Raw genomic sequence first — 20,835 nt, forward strand, 5'->3', positions numbered from 1 at the left:
GTATATCTGTCACGTCTATCAGAGGGCAACATAGAATAGAGATGGAGTTGCTAAACTTGGGGATGTTTCTTTTTTATGATTTGATGCAGGATTTTTTTGGGGGAGAATTTGTAAAGCTTGCCAGGTCTCACAGGGCCAGGAGCGGGTGACCGTATTCTCTTCCTCTGGAAAAATCAGTCTGGTTATGGTAATTAGACTCTGATCAGAGTGAGATTGATTTTCCCAGAGGTGGAGAAAAAAGAAAGTTTCACTGCCTTGTCCATGCAGTACGGTCTGACCATAGACGAAACCATACACTTGAATGCACATGTACCAATCTTGGAGGCAAATCATGCAAATCTTTGGACCACTTGGTCCCAGAAAAAAAACAGACATGTGCACAACTGCCCAGAATAACATGGGTATGAGTGCTATCCGTCAAAACCACTGACAGCACATGTCTGATTTGTACAGTCGTCTGCACCTGCCCACAGAGAAAGCTTGTGAGTCCTGCTTCCCCCACCCACAGAGTGATTGACAGCTCTCTCTGTATGCAAATTCATTGAACAAAAGCTGCCAATCACTGTGTGTGGGCGGGGAGAACTGGACTCACAGGCTTTTCTAGTTCTAGCAAGATTTTCAATTTTTTACATAAAATACTACATGTAATAATAGAAAACTATATATTCCTGACCCCATATATATTCTGCGGCTTTTTTATAAGAAACTCCTTGTTCTGGTCTGGTCAAATCTTTGGGAATATGGCCACCTTGACAATGTGAGCGTTAGGAAATGTATATATGTCAAAACTCAGCATCTCCTATTCTATGCCGCCCTCACATAAGAAAGCTGGGTGGTCCTCTTTAAATCAAATGTATGCAAAGGTAATACCCAGATTTAAAATTATACTTACAATAAGAGGAAGCCATAAACCAATAGTACATGTGAAAATAAGAAGCTTTGTACCATATCTTATCAGAGATATCTGCTTCTTTCTCCTGGACTGATCTTTGAGTCTCAAAATTCTCAATTCACTGGTAAAATCTATCTTCAGTGAACACAGAGTTTCCAATTACTGAGAAAGGCGATGGCAGTTGGTGCTCATAAAATTCTATGGAGACCTGTAACTGTCATTTCAGGGGAACTTGCAGCAGAGTTACCCATGAATTGAGAGAGAAAGATCAGTCCAGGAGGGGGAAGAAAGAAAATTTCCCTAATGAGATATATTACAAAGTTGATTATTTTCATGAGTCCTATTGATTTATTAAATAAAACTTAAAACAGTGGTAACTCTTTAAATGTTCAATTAAGTTAATAGATTTCTGTTTTTTAGAGACTATGGTTTCTTCATCAATATTAATATTCATTTGGCCCAGAAAAGCCCAATTATCACCGCATCTATTATAAAAAATACTATCAATACATTATATAAATGTCAATTTCAGGTAACTAATGTCTTAGCGCTAGACTTGGTCAGATCGATTTTCAGGAGTCTGATCCATCGGGCAGGTCAATAGTCTCTGGATGCTGGGCGAGAGGCTCGCAAATCTCTTACCTTCTTTGATCCCCTCCGCGGTTTTTGATTAGCTGGTCTAGTGTGACGTCATCCGTGCGTCACGCTGCAATGATAATGTCACCCAAGTTTGGCTAATCAAAAGCCAATACTAGAAGGTAAGAGATTTGCCAGCCTCCCTTCCAGTGGCCACAGACTACTGACCCAATGGACTGGACTCCCGCGAATTGATTCGCCCAACCGTACTAGTCACTACCTCTGCCACCTAAATAAAATGCCCCTTTAAATAAATAAAAAAAAAGATCTTTCATACTATATTTGCTAACAGGTTTTATATAAATCCACATCAATATAGGCAGAACGCATATCGTATATAAAATGATATAAAATGCATAGCAAAGAAGGGCCTGCTAGGCTGATGTAGACATCCCCTCTCTTAATATTTACTATTCGGGTAATAGAAATATTTTACGTGTCGATAAGAGGAAAAGAAAGACAGATGTGAGTTCACGTATATAATGGCTCACTGACTTCGGAGAATGACTTTTGCTTTCCTCTGCACTTAATTTCAGGAAATGATCATCTCTGGACTGCAGCCCGAAACAGCATATGCCATCACTGTGACAGCTTACACCACAAAAGGAGATGGTGCTCGGAGCAAGCCGAAAGTTGTGACTACAAGTGGTGCAGGTGATCCTCTTAATACTTAATCCTTGTCAGACACAGCTGTCACATTTAGACCTTCTCCATCTACTAAAAAGTACATCCATCCGTCATATTGATCTATAGTATGGACTTGTTTACCATCCCAGACAAAATGAACCCAATTTGTTGAACAGATGGCTGAGTCCTATGAAATGTGATCTGAGGTCTTTATGATTCATGGATTTTATCTACTATAGAGAAGAAGTGTGTACCTGGTCCTGGGGCCGCTGTACAAATGGAGTGCAGGAATGTCAGGCATGTGCATTATTACCACTCCAGCTGCAAATACTTCATTGATGAAGCATATGTGATTCACTTCAGTGTGTTACTCACGCCAAAAGTGTCAAGGTGTAAAGGAAATCCGTCCTGACACATCCCATAATTCATTGAGCATTTGCGCCTAGGAAATGATCTCTCCTAATCAAAAATTTGCTGTCTCAATCAAGTCATGTTTTTACAAGTGTATGACTTATGCGGATATCCATTTCTTAGCTTATATTTGATGTATTGAAGAGCCAGGACCTGTAAGGAGTTGAATCTCTCGACCGCATTTTTTTTAAAGTACTGCTTTAATTCACAAAAAGGTTACCCCAGAAATGTTAGATGAGATGTGATTCCAACCTGAACTGTTGAAGTTGGGAGGCTATATTGTACTGCCTTTTCTCAATTCTTTTTTACCTATCTCTTTATGATTACATATAATTTGATTAAATAACTTTTTAGAGGAACATTTTCAGTTGGATAGTCATAATAGTTAAACTGTGCCAATTAAACCTTCATTTATCTTTTCATAAATTCAGCAAATTGCATATTTTATGGCAAACTGTTAATTTTCTACAGTGACACATTTTTATACACTGTCACAGAAAAATGATCAGTTTAAAGGGGTTGTCCAGTCTAAAATGACAAGTCTGTAGTCAATCTATGCGACTGTAGACTTGTGAATCTTCCCGGTGTGTGCACTGCGTGCTGTGAGGATTCACCGGTGTCGGCACCGGGAACACCGGTCACGAGACCGCAAGTATGCGACATTCATACTCCCAGCCAGAAGCCAATTAGATTGTTTCCAGCTCGTTCAATGCAAATGTATTGCACAGTCTTGTTGGGTTCTTGCTGGGAGTATGAATATCGCACACTTGGGGTCATGTGACCGCCATTCGCGGTGCTGACAACTGGAGGATCCTCAGTGCGCGATGTGTGAAGATTCACAAGTCTGCAGTCAGATTGAGTGACTTGTTATTTTAGACTGGACAACCTCTTTAAGTAATATACCGTTCTTACAAGTTGTAGTATATTTTCAGTGTTAAGGGTTGTCTCCTCATTACTGAACACCCCTCTAATATGAAAGTAATTGTATTATATTGAGGTCCCAAGTTTCTCAGCATGATTATCACAGAACGTTGGCCGCTCACTACACTGGCTCCTGAGCAGGGGGCCTGCTTGTATGATATCCATATACCCTTTTAAATAAATGGTTTTATGAAAACCCATCATTAAATTCATGCTGCCTGAACCATGGAAGCATGGATCAGAACTTGCAACGTTCAGAGAAAACACAATATAAAAATCTGGCCTGAGACTATAGAGAAAGACTTGACTGGTCTGGTTGGGTCTCCCGCCGCCTTTCCGCCGCCCCACTCCAGGTGATTGACAGATCTCTCTCTATGTACAAATATGGGAGAGATTTGATAACAGGAGCAGAGCGGGAAGCATACTGGACAAGTCAGGTCTCTTCTTATAGTCGCCAACCGGCTTTTCCACACCCCACTCCAGGTGATTGACAGATCTCTCCCTATGTGCAAATATAGGAGAGATTTGATGACAGGAGCTGAGCGGGGAGCGTACTGGACAAGTCAGGTCTCTTCCTATAGTCGCCAACCGGCTTTTTGAACTATGGTTTATCTGAAATGCTGCACAAAACAAACCCGGCTACAATCACGGGGCCAAGCTCTGCCTCATACTACCCGTGGTGCATTAATCGAATGACAGGTTCACTGTAAAAATGTTTTATATCCTAAAGTTCTCCAGAAATCTAAGTAACATAACCAAACACTAACATAACATTAATTATAATTTTGAACAGTATCAGATTTTTTCTCTTTAACTATTTAAACTGTGCAATAAATTATAAAGCGCCATTACATCATCGTGTGCCATAAAGAAATCATTTGTAAGATTGGCCATACTTTGTACATCCAGTCATATTTCTCATGTTGTAAAACAGTTTATTGTATCACCAGTAGTGGTACGATTCTTTAGATGTGCTGAGACATGTGGCTTATCTCCATTTTCTTTTTTTTCAATTTAATAAGGTCTACCTACATGTACTTTACTGCACACTAGGCTCCAGATATCAAGGATACACACTTCACTTTGCCTCCAGGTAGAGGAGGTTATTTCTTTTTAATAAGGCAAGCTCTCTTCTGATTCAATTCTTTTGGAAGTCTAGCTGTATTTCTTATTTCTTTTAGAGGCACCACCAATCAAGGTTAAAAAAAAATAGTCATCAATGTGAGGGCTGCCGCTAGAATAAAAGCAATTTATGACATATATAATTTAGTGACAGCTTCTAGCAATCTCTTCACTAGAAACCTAAAGGAGTTATTATTCCATTTCTTTGGACTTTCCTCGGTTTGCTTATGCTCCATTGGCTTTAATAATAGTTAGAACACAAAACAAGAATACAGCTTAGAATTATTCTCTCTAAGCTTACCCTTTTCCAGATTTTTCAATACTTCACATAAGACAAAATATCAGCTATGCAGCAACCGAGACCTAGAGCAAGTAGATGAATTGTTACAGGTCACAGATGAAAAAAATGGGATGAAAACAGCGAGATTAGTATACATTTCTAAATCCAATGGTATAATTATGAAGACTCACTCCACGTAATTATTTATTTTACCTCTTAGGAAGAAGAATTAAATTTAGACATGTTTTACTCATAAAATGTTTTTTAACCCTTGTTTTTTTCCCAAAGTGTATACTTCAGATGGGAGAACAAGATATTAGGCATATCTAGGGTTGTTCTTTTTACAGGAGAGGTAGACAAATTTCTAAGAGGTTGTAGTCATGCAAGTGGGGTGTCTCTGTTCAGTATTGAACCGAATAGACTCTTAAAGGCCAATTGTTTCATGAGTAAATGTTGGCTGATTGGTTTATATTAATACTTATGACAGCCCTCTTCTCTGTCTCAGCCAAGGCAGAGAAGGGGGCTGTCTTAGCTTTCCAATGAGATCAGTCAGCCCTTTGCAAGAACCTTATTAGCACACGCTCGTGCTACAGCAGTCTTGAATTAGCGCCTCTTCTAAGTGGCGTGCGTCTCCGTGCGCTGCCATAAAAATGCTAGTCCAGGCAAAATGCCAGCAGTTTTGATGAATTGGATGGTGGCCACACCCTGTCCCAGCTCCCCCCCCCCCCAAGTTCCAGCCATTTCTGCAGACTTGATTGAAAATGCAGAAAGTCACAACATTTTTGCAGAACTCTGCTTTGTGCAAAAATATTGCAACTCTTCAAAGCTTTTGCACCACTTTTGTGGCATAAAAACTTTGAGAAATCTGTCCAAAAGTGCCTGCTTCATTATTGCATTTGTGCCTTTTTTTGTAAAATTGTAGGTGTTTTTTGACTGTTTTTCTTTATTTTAGGCCTTTTTAAAGTCTTTTTTTTATATGTATTTGTCATTTTTTTTATATGTTCATCATTGTGGGAAGGGTTTGGGATTTCCAGATGATGGTGGTCGGTTCAGCAATTGTGAATTTTATTCCTGTACCCCCTTAGAGTCATTATGTTTATGCTTGAAATCTTTGTGCCAATTTTTCAACATTTTAACAGTCCATGCTACTTTTTGTTCTAAAAAGTAGGAAAAAGGTTAAGAACAAAGATAGAGTATTTTTTATTTCAAAATTTATGAATAAAAGTGACTTTTAAAAACTCCAACAAGGACTAAATATGACCCATAATGTATTCTTTCATGTAAGGAATAAGAGTATTCTTATAGTCAGTACATTAAAATGGCTTTTTTTTTCAGTTCCAGGTAGACCTCGCCTTGTTATCAACCACACTCAGATGAACACTGCTCTCATTCAGTGGTATCCACCAGTAGAAACCTTTGGCCCAGTCATGGGTTATCGTCTAAAGTATGGTCGTAAAGATATTGACATTCTCACCACTCTAGAGTTCTCAGAAAAAGAAGACCACTTTACTGCCAAGGAAATCCACAAAGGAGCCTCATATGTATTTAAATTATCAGCCAGAAATAAAGTGGGCTTTGGGGAAGAAAACATCCAAGAAATTACTATTCCAGAGGAGATACCAACTGGATTTCCTCAAAATCTTCACTGTGACAGCATGTCATCAACATCAGTTCAAATAACTTGGCAACCTCCCATCCTAGCAGAAAGAAATGGCGTCATCATAAAATACACCCTCCTGTACAAGGATATCAACAATCCATACAATCCATTCGAAGTTCCTATTGTTCCTGCTGACACAACCGTGACTCTCACTGCGTTAAAACCTGATACCTCTTATGATGTTAAAATACGTGCTCATACCAGCAAGGGTCCTGGTCCTTTTAGTCCAAGTGTCCAATTCAGGACACTGCCAGTAGATCAAGGTAGGATTTGTCTACTTAAGGCTTTCTCCTTAGAGGAATATCTTTTCTTGGGAAATCAGGGTGCAGGAATGGTTGCTATCCTGATGGGACAACTCACTTTATTAGTGGATAAGGTAATGTACATGAACCTTAATGTGTTTCCAAAGCACTCAGTTGGGTTTAATCTCGCTAGTTCCTGCATAGCACTCTCAGGTAAGATGACAACCTGGAGCAAAGGGTCTTCATAATTCAACTGTTTCTTCATCTCTTGACAGAATTGTTGAAATTCACATGACATGGCCAAGAAAGATAGGTATAATCGATCAAAGAATAGTGCAAATGCAATTTTCTTACTTTTCCAGCAGTGTTCGCAAAAAATTTTCATGTAAAAGCTGTGATGAAGACATCAGTATTGCTGTCATGGGAGATTCCAGAAAACTACAATTCCGCATTGCCTTTTAAAGTAAGTTGAATGGATTTATGATTGAAATACACTTATACAATCCACTTTAGTTTGTCTATCTTCCAGGGAAAGAAAGTATGACCTTAATGTTTGTGAACACTATACAACATGTGGTTCAATATCAAATGATATGATCCGATATGTCTAGTACAGTACATCTGTATGATATACTAGTATGGCGGTATGTACAGTAGAGGATGACAGCCCGTGCAGACAGCTCTAAGGTTTATAACCCAAGGCTGAGCATTTTTCCCTACCACTATGGTGGTGTCAGTGTATATTACACTATAACTTCCTCTGAACATTATCTATTTACTGGCTCATGAAAACCGTTATTGTGGCCATCACTTTCATCAGAAGCATTTTCACGGAGAAACTTATAGTTCCGGTGAATTTGTCCTTCTTATGTCCCCTGTTTAGTTATACTATATTTCGTCCAAAAGTTTCATGTTATTTTCATTTGGTGTAAAAATATGATTTAGATATAAATAGCTCCATAAAAGTATGTGTAGAAATAAACAGTACAGTCCAAAAGTTTGGACACGCCTTCTCATTTAAAGATTTTTCTGTATTTTCATGACTATGAAAATTGTACATTCACACTGAAGGCATCAAAACTATGAATTAACACATGTGGAATTATATACTTAACAAAAAAGTGTGAAACAACTGAAAATATGTCTTATATTCTAGGTTCTTCAAAGTAGCCACCTTTTGCTTTGATGACTGCTTTGCACACTCTTGGTATTCTCTTGATGAGCTTCAAGAGGTAGTCACCGGAAATGGTCTTCCAACAATCTTGAAGGAGTTCCCAGAGATGCTTAGCACTTGTTGGCCCTTTTGCCTTCACTCTGCCGTCCAGCTCACCCCAAACCATGTCGATTGGGTTCAGATCTGGTGACTGTGGAGGCAAGGTCATCTGGCGTAGCACCCCATCACTCTCCTTCTTGGTCAAATAGCCCTTACACAGCCTGGAGGTGTGTTTGGGGTCATTGTCCTGTTGAAAAATAAATGATGGTCCAACTAAACGCAAACCGGATGGAATAGCATGCCGCTGCAAGATGCTGTGGTAGCCATGCTGGTTCAGTATGCCTTCAATTTTGAATAAATCCCCAATAGTGTAACCAGCAAAGCACCCCCACACCATCACACCTCCTCCTCTATGCTTCATGGTGGGAACCAGGCATGTAGAGTCCATCCGTTCACCTTTTTTGCGTCGCACAAAGACACAGTGGTTGGAACCAAAGATCTCAAATTTGGACTCATCAGACCAAAGCACAGATTTCCACTGATCTAATGTCCATTCCTTGTGTTCTTTAGCCCAAACAAGTCTCTTCTGCTTGTTGCCTGTCCTTAGCAGTGGATTCCTGGCAGCTATTTTACCATGAAGGCCTGCTGCACAAAGTCTCCTCATAGCAGTTGTTGCAGAGATGTGTCTGCTGCTAGAACTCTGTGTGACATTGGCCTGGTCTCTAATCTGAGCTGCTGTTAACCTGCGATTTCTGAGGCTGGTGACTCTTGGTCTTCCTTTCCTGGGGCGGTCCTCATGTGAGCCAGTTTCTTTGTAGCGCTTGATGGTTTTTGCAACTGCACTTGGGGACACTTTCAAAGTTTTCCCAATTTTTCGCACTGACTGACCTTCATTTCTTAAAGTAATGATGGCCACTCGTTTTTCTTTACTTAGCTGCTTTTTTCTTGCCATAATACAAATTTTAACAGTCTATTCAGTAGGCCTATCAGCTGTGTATCCACCTGACTTCTGCTCAACACAACTGATGGTCCCAACCCCATTTATAAGGCAAGAAATCCCACTTATTAAACCTGACAGGGCACACCTGTGAAGTGAAAACCATTTCCGGTGACTACCTCTTGAAGCTCATCAAGAGAATGCCAAGAGTGTTCAAAGCAGTCATCAAAGCAAAAGGTGGCTACTTTGAAGAATCTAGAATATAAGACATATTTTCAGTTGCTTCCCACTTTTTTGTTAAGTATATAATTCCACATGTGTTAATTCATAGTTTTGATGCCTTCAGTGTGAATATACAATTTTCATACTCATGAAAATACAGAAAAATCTTTAAATGAGAAGGTGTGTCCAAACTTTTGGTCTGTACTGTATATTTATATCTAAAAATCTATGTATTATATGTATATTATAAGCTAAAAAACTGTAAAATGCTGTAGAGTTGTATATAACTCAGTAAATCTAATTAGTATGGCTGCTGGAGAATAATATATAAACCTGCAAAAGTACCTACACATACTTGGAGTGTAATTCAGGAATATACCCTATATTTTATATGTTTATTGTATGAGTCCAAAATGTTACAAACTATTAAAAAGTGGTAAAGGTAATATCATTGAAAATCTCAATGAAGGGTTGATGCACACACACACACACACACACTCACTCACATATTACACAGTAATAACAACCTGAATTTTTTGTATAAGTCTAATTTTTTAATACATTTTCCACCCTATAAGATTCTGTATGATGACGGGAAGAAGGCTGCTGAAGTTGACGGTCGGGCCACACAGAAACTCATCATCAATCTAAAACCGGAAACCTTATACTCCTTTGTCCTGACTAATAGAGGAAATAGTGCAGGGGGACTGCAGCACAGAGTGGCAGCAAAAACTGCACCAGACGTACTCCGAACTAAGCCAGTTTTTATTGGGAAGACCAACTCAGATGGCATGATAACGGTAGAGTTGCCGGAAGTTCCTGCGAATGAAAAAATAAAGTAAGTCTCCTCTCTTATATCTTACTATCAATTATGTTTCTGCTATTTTTTTAAAATCTATGAGCCTCATTCATCAAAAGAGACTCGTTACCTACTGTTACCAATTAAATTATTTTTTGTTTAACACCAAATATATCCATAGCTGCTAACATATGCCACAAGAGTGTCATTTGGAAAACACTATTTGTTTTTTGCAATGCATTCTTTTTTCTACTGTATAGAAAAGCAAAGTCGGCTGTTCTTTTCTATATAGAGAGACCAAGTAAAAAAAAATAACAACCTATTACCGCATAGTCAGTGGTTGTCATATGCCATTTTATCCCTATGCAATGGCTTACATCGGAGGCTTTTATTTGGGCAATCTGTCGGTGAATACTAGTGAGGTATACTGCCCAACAGATTTTCTCAAATAAAAGACCCCTTTGTTGCTTCCTCGGCGGGTCACCCCGCGAAACACGCGTAGGGGTGCTGGGCAGTGTGGTATCGTTACATGGATTGTACTCTTTATAGATATAATCAATATTTAACTGTTTCTATCGTGGTGCCCACTGGGCGTATAGTCCACCTCTATAGTATATATATATATATATATATATATATATATATATATATACAATTATGATATGGTCACTGATTTTTATACTCTAACTGTGTATTTATATAATCGTGAAATAGCTATTGATTTGTTTACTGTAAAATGTGTATTTGATCATTGAGATATATATATATATATATATATATATATATATATATATATATATAAAATTATTTATATGTCACAATCTTATTTGTATAACACACTGCCCATTGGTTTTAACTGGGATTTTAGGGGCAAGTTGTTTTTAATGATGGTTGTTTGCTGTGTTCAATAAAGAATTATATTATTAATTATAAGACTATGTCAGATTACGACTTATTTGGATACATTTAAAGGGTTTTTTTTGAGAAAATTGATGAATCTGGGATACTTCCCTTATTAATGGATCTACAGTATTGAGAATGAGACAAATAGTAATTTTTCCAAAGTTTACTGCTTCATTTTTTGTAATGGCAATTTGCCATATACTCCTGAATGTCGAAGAGTGATCAGCTTAACAGCAATTACTGTACTTGCAAAGTCAATATTTGCCCAGAAAATGAACTTTAACCCCCAAAACACATTTCAACATCATTGCAGTCCTGCCTTAAAAGGAGCAGCTAACATCGTTTTAGTGATTGATCCATTAACACAGGTGTGGGTGTTGATGAGGACAGGGCTGGCGATCAATCAGTCATGATTAAGTAAGAATGACATCACTGGACACTTTAAAAGGAGCCTGGTTCTTGGTATCATTGTTTCTCTTCAGTTAACCATGGTTATCTCTAAAGAAACACGTGCAGCCATCATTGCACTGCACAAAAATGGCCTAACAGGGAAGAGTATCGCAGCTACAAAGATTGCACCTCAGTCAACAATCTATCGCATCATCAAGGACTTCAAGGAGAGAGCTTCCATTGTTGTCAAAAAGGCTCCAGGGCTCCCAAGAAAGACCAGCTAGCGCCAGGACCGTATCTTAAAACTGTTTCAGCTGCGGGATTGGACTACCAGCAGTGCCGAGCTTGCTCAGGAATGGCAGCAGGCTGGTGTGAGTGCTTCTGCATGCACTGTGAGGCGGAGACTCTTTGAGCAAGGGCTGGTTTCAAGGAGGGCAGCAAAGAAGCCACTTCTCTCCAGAAAAAGCATCAGGGACCGACTGATATTCTGCAAAAGGTACAGGTAGTGGACTGCTGAGGACTGGGGCAAAGTCATTTTCTCTGATGAATCCCCTTTTCAATTGTTTGGGACATCTGGAAAACAGCTTATTTGGAGAAGAAGAGGTGAGCGCTACCATCAGTCTTGTCTCATGCCAACTGTAAAGCATCCTGAAACCATTCATGTGTGGGGTTGCTTCTCAGCCAAGGGAATCGGCTCACTCACAGCCTTGCCTAAAAACACAGCCATGAATAAAGAATAGTACCAGAATGTCCTCCAAGAGCAACTTCTCCCAACCGTCCAAGAGCAGTTTGGCGCCCAACAATGCCTTTTCCAGCATGATGGAGCACCTTGCCATAAAGCAAAGGTGATAACTAAATGGCTCATGGAACAAAACATAGAGATTTTGGGTCCATGGCCTGGAAACTCCCCAGATCTTAATCCCATTGAGAACTTGTGGTCAATCATCAAGAGACGGGTGGACAAACAAAAACCAACAAATTCTGGCAAAATGCAAGCATTGATTATGCAAGAATGGACTGCTATCAGTCAGGATTTGGTCCAAAAGTTGATTGAGAGCATGCCAGGGAGAATTACAGAGGTCTTGAAGAAGAAGGGGCAACACTGCAAATATTGACTTGCTGCATTAACTCATTCTAACTGTCAATATAACCCATTGGTACTCATAATATGATTGCAATTATATTTCTGTATGTGATATAAACATCAGACAAACACTAATAAAAACCAGAGGCCAGTAGATCATGTGAAAATATAATTTTGGTGTCATTCTCAAAACTTTTGGCCATGACTGTATATATCCTAGTAGTGCTGATTAATACTGCCCAACAGATCCTGAGCTTGCTTCAACTTTTCCCACATTTAAAAACATTCACAGTATTAGGATTATTGGAGTTTTTTCTAGGCTTAGTCCTGGAAAAATTTGGATTTTTAAGTGTAGTTATTCCAAGGATATATGAGTCTGTATCAAGTATCCATATATACCCCATAGGTTGTATGAACTTCACACACTAGGCTATTCCCACTCTTGTATCTTGGTGAATACGATGTCTAATACCAATGGTGCTCAACGGACCTTATTGAAGTCAAGAATAGTGCTGTATGCCCGATATCATATATTTGTGCAATTTGGCAATAATATTACTATTGTAAGAACTTGATATAGTTTTAAAATCCCTAGCCCACTATTTAATTTAATTCTAATAGAAAAAAACGAATGATTAGCCAAAAATGATATACGGCACTCTTAATATTTCGAGACTGATTGGCGTGCAGGCTGGATGAGCAAACGGTGAATAGACTGCTAAACATTAGTAGGCATGTTCTTGGCTGCAGTGATGGTTGACTTCATCTTAGAATTAATGAGTAGCTGTCTGCGCTGTAGTATGAAATATTGTTCCTTATACAAAAGGATGCCATTAAAGGTGTAGTGTAGCGGAAGAATTACCAATGCTGTAATTAATTCACAAAATTAACTTAGGGTAATGCATGCAGCATGCAAATTTTTCCTATCTCACTCATAAAGTGAGTGCAGCTTATAGAAATTTTTTAATAATAACCGAATATAAATTTGCTTTTCTCCTTGTAGTTTTAGTATTTAATTATTAATGTTTTGTTTTTTTTTTATTCTATAGTATACAAGCTCTAATCACCAATTTCTATATTACAGAGGCTATTACATTGTCATTGTCCCTTTGAAGAAGTCACGGGGCAAGTTTATTAAGCCCTGGGAGAGTCCAGATGAGATGGAATTAGATGAGGTAATATAGGAAATTCTGCTATTTTCTTACATCATTGTCCCTCAATACACCAGCTCTTATTTTTTTAGCACTCCATTACTATAAATGTTGGATATGATGAAGAGAGGGCAATTTCTACATAACGTCAGTGTGAATTGTAGACTGAACATATCATTCGTGTTCCCAGCCTGCGGGGACAGAATGTTTAATTACTTAAATTAAAGCACCAAAAAAAAAGGCCAAATCTCGTCTCTTTGTAATAAATATTTTAGTCTTTGCTCAGTGCAAAGAAAGATGTGAAAGTTCAAAGAGGTGAAATGATTATACAGCAAAGGCTTAATCTCTATGGATATGAACTCTATTAAAGGTCGCGTTCATTAGTAGCATTTGCTAAATCTGAAACAAATGCTAAATTGCAATTTGCAATGCTGTTTAACTTTTGACCTATACCTCGTGGTTCTTTTAACGTCGGCTAATATTTCTTGCTATGTCGACGTCCTAGTTAAAAGAGTTTCTAATGAAACAAACATGGCCGAGCCGTTTGGATGTTTGCCCTTATAGGCCAAGCCTGTCCATTGTGATGGAGCTTAGTGGCTTAAATAGGACCGGCCCACTATATTGTACTGTTATTACATTATTTTAGGTATTATTCTTGTATTCCTTTACTTTTGTTTAGTAGTAAAGCATTAGAAAATGGCATATTTTATGAAAGCTTATATTTTAAACTTTTTTTTTATTTCATTATTTTTTATTTATAGATTCTTTGAGGGTTTTTATTATCTACATGAAAAAATCCTAAAATATGCCCAGAAAAGCAAAGACAACAGACGGATGCTGTGTGTGTTTCTATAGCAGACTAGTTGGCTTTGCTGTATAGACTAGGATAGTATTAGCAGATTTTTTTTTCTCATTGAAGGGCGGTGAATTTAATGTGGTTTTCTCAACATGATAAATGGTTAAAATTGCAATGTGCTTTGTAAAAACAAACAACTTTTGCAATATGCATCTTATTAAAAATCCTCTTTGTTCTCAAGAACTGGTGGAGTTTTAATTCTGTTCTCTACTGCTTGTTACCTAGATTGCTGGCCACCTCTGCGGTCTATCAATAGTGGCTATTCTCCTAAGCAAAGAGTGCAGCTCTTACAAGCTCTTTGCTGTTGAGCTTGTAGGTGCAGGTCTGAAGCTGGCTGAATCAGTGAATCTAGCCAGATTCAGTTACTTCTCCGATGCTGTCTTTGCTAACTACATCTGACAGCACACAATTTTGGTCGGCTCAAATCGTCAATCAATCAATCGAGAGTGCCTCAATCAATGTGAATCAAGCAATGGTGCACTTCTACAATTTATGTTGATACAAACCCTTTAATGAGTGTTCTATAGTACTGCTGAACATCAATATAAAGCAGTGTAGTGACACTATACACAACATTAAGCACACAGATAACTCTTCTTGTATTACGCACAACCTCAGTCACCGCTCAGTACATAGTAAGTGGCGGCTGTATCCACACCGCGGCTCAGCATGAGAGTCAGTCAGTACCAGAGCGCGGTTACAGCTTCTGCTCACTATGGACTGGTCGGAGACTGAAGCCGTGCCGCCCACCTCTATAACTGAAATCCTGTGGCTGTCCAGAGGAATAAAGTTAATTTCCTCCTGACAGCAGGGCTCTCAATGAAGGCGCCAGGCAGCTTCAGAACGCTAATACCCTATAGATCAACCCCATATCCGCAGGCTAATAGTGTTTTTTTCTACATGATACGTTACCTTTAATTTTTACACTGCCGCCCACCCCTATGACTGAAAGCCTGTGGCTGCCGGGAGGAATAAAGTTAATTTCCTCCTTACAGCGGGGCTCTCATTACTGGTGCCGGGCAGCTTCAGAACGCTACTAACCTGCAGATTAATCCCATATCTTAAATTATTTTCCTCCCGACAGCAGGGCTCTCAATGCAGACGGCAGGCAGCTTCAGAAAGCTATTAACCTGCAGATTAATCCCATATCTTAATTTAATTTCCTCCCGACAGCGGGGCTCTCAATGCAGGCACCAGGCAGCTTCAGAATGCTATTAACCTGCAGATTAATCCCATATCTTAAGTTAATTTCCTCCCAACAGCGGGGCTCTCAATGCAGGCGCCAGGTAGCTTCAGAACACTATTAACCTGCAGATTAATCCCATATCTTAAGATAATTTCCTCCCTACAGCGGGGCTCTCAATGCAGGCACCAGGCAGCTTCAGAACGCTATTAACCTGCAGATTAATCCCATATTTTAAGTTAATTTCCTCCCGACAGCAGGGCTCTCAATGCAAGCGTCAGGCAGCTTCAGAACGCTATTAACCTGCAGATTAATCCCATATCTTAAGTTAATTTCCTCCCGACAGCGGGGCTCTCAATGCAGGCACCAGGCAGCTTCAGAACGCTATTAACCTGCAGATTAATCCCATATTTTAAGTTAATTTCCTCCCGACAGCAGGGCTCTCAATGCAAGCGTCAGGCAGCTTCAGAACGCTATTAACCTGCAGATTAATCCCATATCTTAAGTTAATTTCCTCCCGACAGCGGGGCTCTCAATGCAGTCACCAGGCAGCTTCAGAACGCTATTAACCTGCAGATTAATCCCATATCTTAAGTTAATTTCCTCCCGACAGAGGGGCTCTCAATGCAGGCACCAGGCAGCTTCAGAACGCTATTAACCTGCAGATTAATCCCATATCTTAAGTTAATTTCCTCCCAACAGCGGGGCTCTCAATGCAGGCGCCAGGTAGCTTCAGAACGCTATTAACCTGCAGATTAATCCCATATCTTAAGATAATTTCCTCCATACAGCAGGGCTCTCAATGCAGGCACCAGGCAACTTCAGAACGCTATTAACCTGCAGATTAAAATCCCATATCTTAAATTAATTTCCTCCCGACAGTGGGGCTCTCATTGCAGGCACCAGGCAGCTTCAGAACGCTATTAACCTGCAGATTAATCCCATATCTTAAGTTAATTTCCTCCCTACAGCAGGGCTCTCAATGCAGGCGCCAGGCAGCTTCAGAACGCTATTAACCTGCAGATTAAAATCCCATATCTTAAATTAATTTCCTCCCGACAGTGGGGCTCTCAATGCAGGCACCAGGCAGCTTTAGAACGCTATTAACCTGCAGATTAATCCCATATTTTAACTTAATTTCCTCCTGACAGCGGGGCTCTCAATGCAGGCACCAGGCAGCTTCAGAACGCTATTAACCTGCAGATTAATTCCATATCTTAAGTTAATTTCCTCCCTACAGCGGGGCTCTCAATGCAGGCGCCAGGCAGCTTCAGAACGCTATTAACCTGCAGATTAATCCCATATCTTAAATTAATTTCCTCCCGACAGTGTGGCTCTCAATGCAGGCACCAGGCAGTTTCAGAACGCTATTAACCTGCAGATTAATCCCATATCTTAAGTTAATTTCCTCCTGACAGCGGGGCTCTTAATGCAGACGCCAGGCAGCTTCAGAACGCTATTAACCTGCAGATTAAAATCCCATATCTTAAATTAATTTCCTCCCGACAGTGGGGCTCTCAATGCAGGCACCAGGCAGCTTTAGAACGCTATTAACCTGCAGATTAATCCCATATTTTAAGTTAATTTCCTCCTGACAGCGGGGCTCTCAATGCAGACGCCAGGCAGCTTCAGAACGCTATTAACCTGCAGATTATTCCCATATCTTGAGTTAATTTCCTCCCGACAGCGGGGCTCTGAATGCAGGCGCCACATAGCTTCAGAACGCTATTAACCTGCAGATTAATCCCACAATTTAAGTTAATTTCCTCCCGACAGCGGGGCTCTCAATGCAGACGCCAGGCAGCTTCAGAACGCTATTAACCTGCAGATTAATCCCACAATTTAAGTTAATTTCCTCCCGACAGCGGGGCTCTCAATGCAGGCGCCAGGTAGCTTCAGAACGCTGTTAACCTGCAGATTAATCCCATATCTTAAGTTAATTTCCTCCTGACAGCGGGGCTCTCAATGCAGACACCAGGCAGCTTCAGAACGCTATTAACCTGCAGATTATTCCCATATCTTAAATTAATTTCCTCCCGACAGCGGGGCTCTGAATGCAGGCGCCACATAGCTTCAGAACGCTATTAAACTGCAGATTAATCCCACAATTTAAGTTAATTTCCTCCCGACAGCGGGGCTCTCAATGCAGACGCCAGGCAGCTTCAGAACGCTATTAACCTGCAGATTAATCCCATATTTTAAGTTAATTTCCTCCCGACAGCGGGGCTCTCAATGCAGGCGCCAGGCAGCTTCAGAACGCTATTAACCTGCAGATTAATCCCATATCTTAAATTAATTTCCTCCCGACAGTGGGGCTCTCAATGCAGGCACCAGGCAGTTTCAGAACGCTATTAACCTGCAGACTAATCCCATATCTTAAGTTAATTTCCTCCCGACAGCGGGGCTCTGAATGCAGGCGCCACATAGCTTCAGAACGCTATTAACCTGCAGATTAATCCCATATCTTAAATTAATTTCCTCCCGACAGTGTGGCTCTCAATGCAGGCACCAGGCAGTTTCAGAACGCTATTAACCTGCAGATTAATCCCATATCTTAAGTTAATTTCCTCCTGACAGCGGGGCTCTTAATGCAGACGCCAGGCAGCTTCAGAACGCTATTAACCTGCAGATTAAAATCCCATATCTTAAATTAATTTCCTCCCGACAGTGGGGCTCTCAATGCAGGCACCAGGCAGCTTTAGAACGCTATTAACCTGCAGATTAATCCCATATTTTAAGTTAATTTCCTCCTGACAGCGGGGCTCTCAATGCAGACGCCAGGCAGCTTCAGAACGCTATTAACCTGCAGATTATTCCCATATCTTGAGTTAATTTCCTCCCGACAGCGGGGCTCTGAATGCAGGCGCCACATAGCTTAAGAACGCTATTAACCTGCAGATTAATCCCACAATTTAAGTTAATTTCCTCCCGACAGTGGGGCTCTCAATGCAGGCGCCAGGTAGCTTCAGAACGCTGTTAACCTGCAGATTTATCCCATATCTTAAGTTAATTTCCTCCTGACAGCGGGGCTCTCAATGCAGACGCCAGGCAGCTTCAGAACGCTATTAACCTGCAGATTATTCCCATATCTTAAATTAATTTCCTCCCGACAGCGGGGCTCTGAATGCAGGCGCCACATAGCTTCAGAACGCTATTAACCTGCAGATTAATCCCACAATTTAAGATAATTTCCTCCCGACAGCGGGGCTCTCAAGGTAGATGCCAGGCAGCTTCAGAAGGCTATTAACCTGCAGATTAATCCCACTATTTAAGTTAATTTCCTCCCGACAGCGGGGCTCTCAATGCAGGCGCCAGATAGCTTCAGAACGCTATTAACCTGCAGATTAATCCCATATCTTAAGTTAATTTCCTCCCTACAGCGGGGCTCTCAATGCAGGCGCCAGGCAGCTTCAGAATGCTATTAACCTGCAGATTAATCCCATATTTTAAGTTAATTTCCTCCCGACAGCGGGGCTCTCAATGCAGGCGCCAGGCAGCTTCAGAACGCTATTAACCTGCAGATTAATCCCATATCTTAAATTAATTTCCTCCCGACAGTGGGGCTCTCAATGCAGTCACCAGGCAGTTTCAGAACGCTATTAACCTGCAGACTAATCCCATATCTTAAGTTAATTTCTTCCCGACAGCGGGGCTCTCAATGCAGACGCCAGGCAGCTTCAGAACGCTATTAACCTGCAGATTAATCCCACAATTTAAGTTAATTTCCTCCTGACAGCGGGGCTCTCAATGCAGACGTCAGGTAGCTTCAGAACGCTATTAACCTGCAGATTAATCCCATACCTGCAGGTTACATGACAAGTTCCCTTTAAGAGTTGTAACAAGTCCAAACTAGTCTTTATTTTTTTTAATTAGGGGACAGTAGGGGGAGAGTTTTTCCACCAGCAATTCCAGTATTTTTAACAGTAAAAATAATGCAACCTGCAACATTGTTCTCTCCCAATAAAAATGCAGAGACTGTAGGGTTTGTCTGTCTCAATTTGGATTTATTTAAAAATATATCTGACCTAAACTGTCAGCTTCATGGATCCCTGTTAAATTTTCATTTTCGGTCCTTAGACCCATGGTTGGGCTGGTACATCAATAAGACAGATGCATAAATGCACTCATGATATACTACGCTGAAAATGCCCTAAGGCTTAGCTCAAAGCTTGAGTGTTCAAAAGACCCTGAAGTTCCTCTCCTCTTTCCTGTTTCAGAATTTATTAAACTAATGGCAGTCGGTAGTCAGCATTTGTAGATTATAATCTGAATTGAATATGGAAACATAATGTTTTATAGATCTCAGCAATATTTTATAAATCACAAACCTGTGATATTTTGAGTATTAACCATTTAATAATGATGTATTCAGCTATAATTTTGTAGAAATGGATAGATTTGCCTTGTGTCTATGTGCATGAAGCTGTACCAGCATATCATGGTTTACAATTTAATCTGTTATTCCGCTGAGATTCTATGGTAGAGCCCCATCATGGCCCTTCTGCAATTATATCCTTTTAATGCTCATACTCCATTGTGACTTGATTCATTCTACTCCATTTACATAAAATTAACATTTATGCCAATATTAAGGCTATTGCTCATTTACGCTCTCATTCCAAACCATTATTATATCACTAGTTTATCTCCAATTCCGTAAATGGCAAAAGTCAATTCTAGTTCATCTGATATCTAATGTGATGCCTTGGAGTAATCAGCGAAGCAGCATTAAAAAGAGCCACCTGCATACAGTTATCTGATAACTTCTGTGAGCTGCTCTCATGATAACATTCACTGCATTAGACTTGGAGCATTAAGGTCCATTTACACTGCACTATTATCACGAACAAGCGATTCTAGGAACACTCATTTCACGATAACCGTAGCTCTAAACAGGCTGCCAAACAATCTGACAAACAAACAAAATGATTGTTCGTCGGGTGAAATGATCTAGTTTACCCAAGAGATCATTGTTCTCGGCAGTGTATTGTCCTGTGGAAACTAGACCTGTGCTGCTGAGAACAATGGCCGTCTAAACGCACAGAACAGAACGATCTATTACAGTTTGTTTAGTGCACACCTGAAGTGCAGTCTATCTGTGAACACAGGGTATTAAACGACCGCTGACCAACAAACAAGTCCGCACTTGGCGGTCATTTAACACTGGTCATTGCGCAATGAAAATGCACATTTAGTCCTTGACTAAGATCAGTGTAGGATTTATCCATGTCCTTCAATATATCAGACTTAGCCATAATAGTAAAACCATTGACAAGTGATTAATTGATTATTTTATGATTATGATA

At 40.0% G+C, this 20,835-nt stretch overlaps 1 protein-coding gene across 43 annotated transcripts in view; it reads left to right on the forward strand.

Annotated features, from left to right (window-relative positions):
- Positions 1-20,835, forward strand: part of PTPRD (protein tyrosine phosphatase receptor type D) — a 2,806,079-nt gene that overhangs the window by 2,680,391 nt on the left and 104,853 nt on the right. For 17 of the 43 annotated variants that reach the window (XM_073668359.1, XM_073668367.1, XM_073668350.1 and 14 more), the window contains 5 exons: positions 2,065-2,182; positions 6,225-6,812; positions 7,154-7,254; positions 9,742-10,001; positions 13,424-13,514. In XM_073668359.1, coding sequence (XP_073524460.1) covers positions 2,065-2,182; positions 6,225-6,812; positions 7,154-7,254; positions 9,742-10,001; positions 13,424-13,514 — 1,158 coding nt within the window. The remainder of the gene's footprint in view (positions 1-2,064; positions 2,183-6,224; positions 6,813-7,153; positions 7,255-9,741; positions 10,002-13,423; positions 13,515-20,835) is intronic. The other 26 variants (XM_073668376.1, XM_073668512.1, XM_073668394.1 and 23 more) reach the window with 3 other exon arrangements.

Source organism: Phyllobates terribilis, unplaced genomic scaffold (genome assembly GCF_046119375.1).
Source record: "Phyllobates terribilis strain yellow unplaced genomic scaffold, ASM4611937v1 Scaffold_1__5_contigs__length_1240528914, whole genome shotgun sequence".
In the NCBI taxonomy this organism is placed as follows: domain Eukaryota; kingdom Metazoa; phylum Chordata; class Amphibia; order Anura; family Dendrobatidae; genus Phyllobates; species Phyllobates terribilis.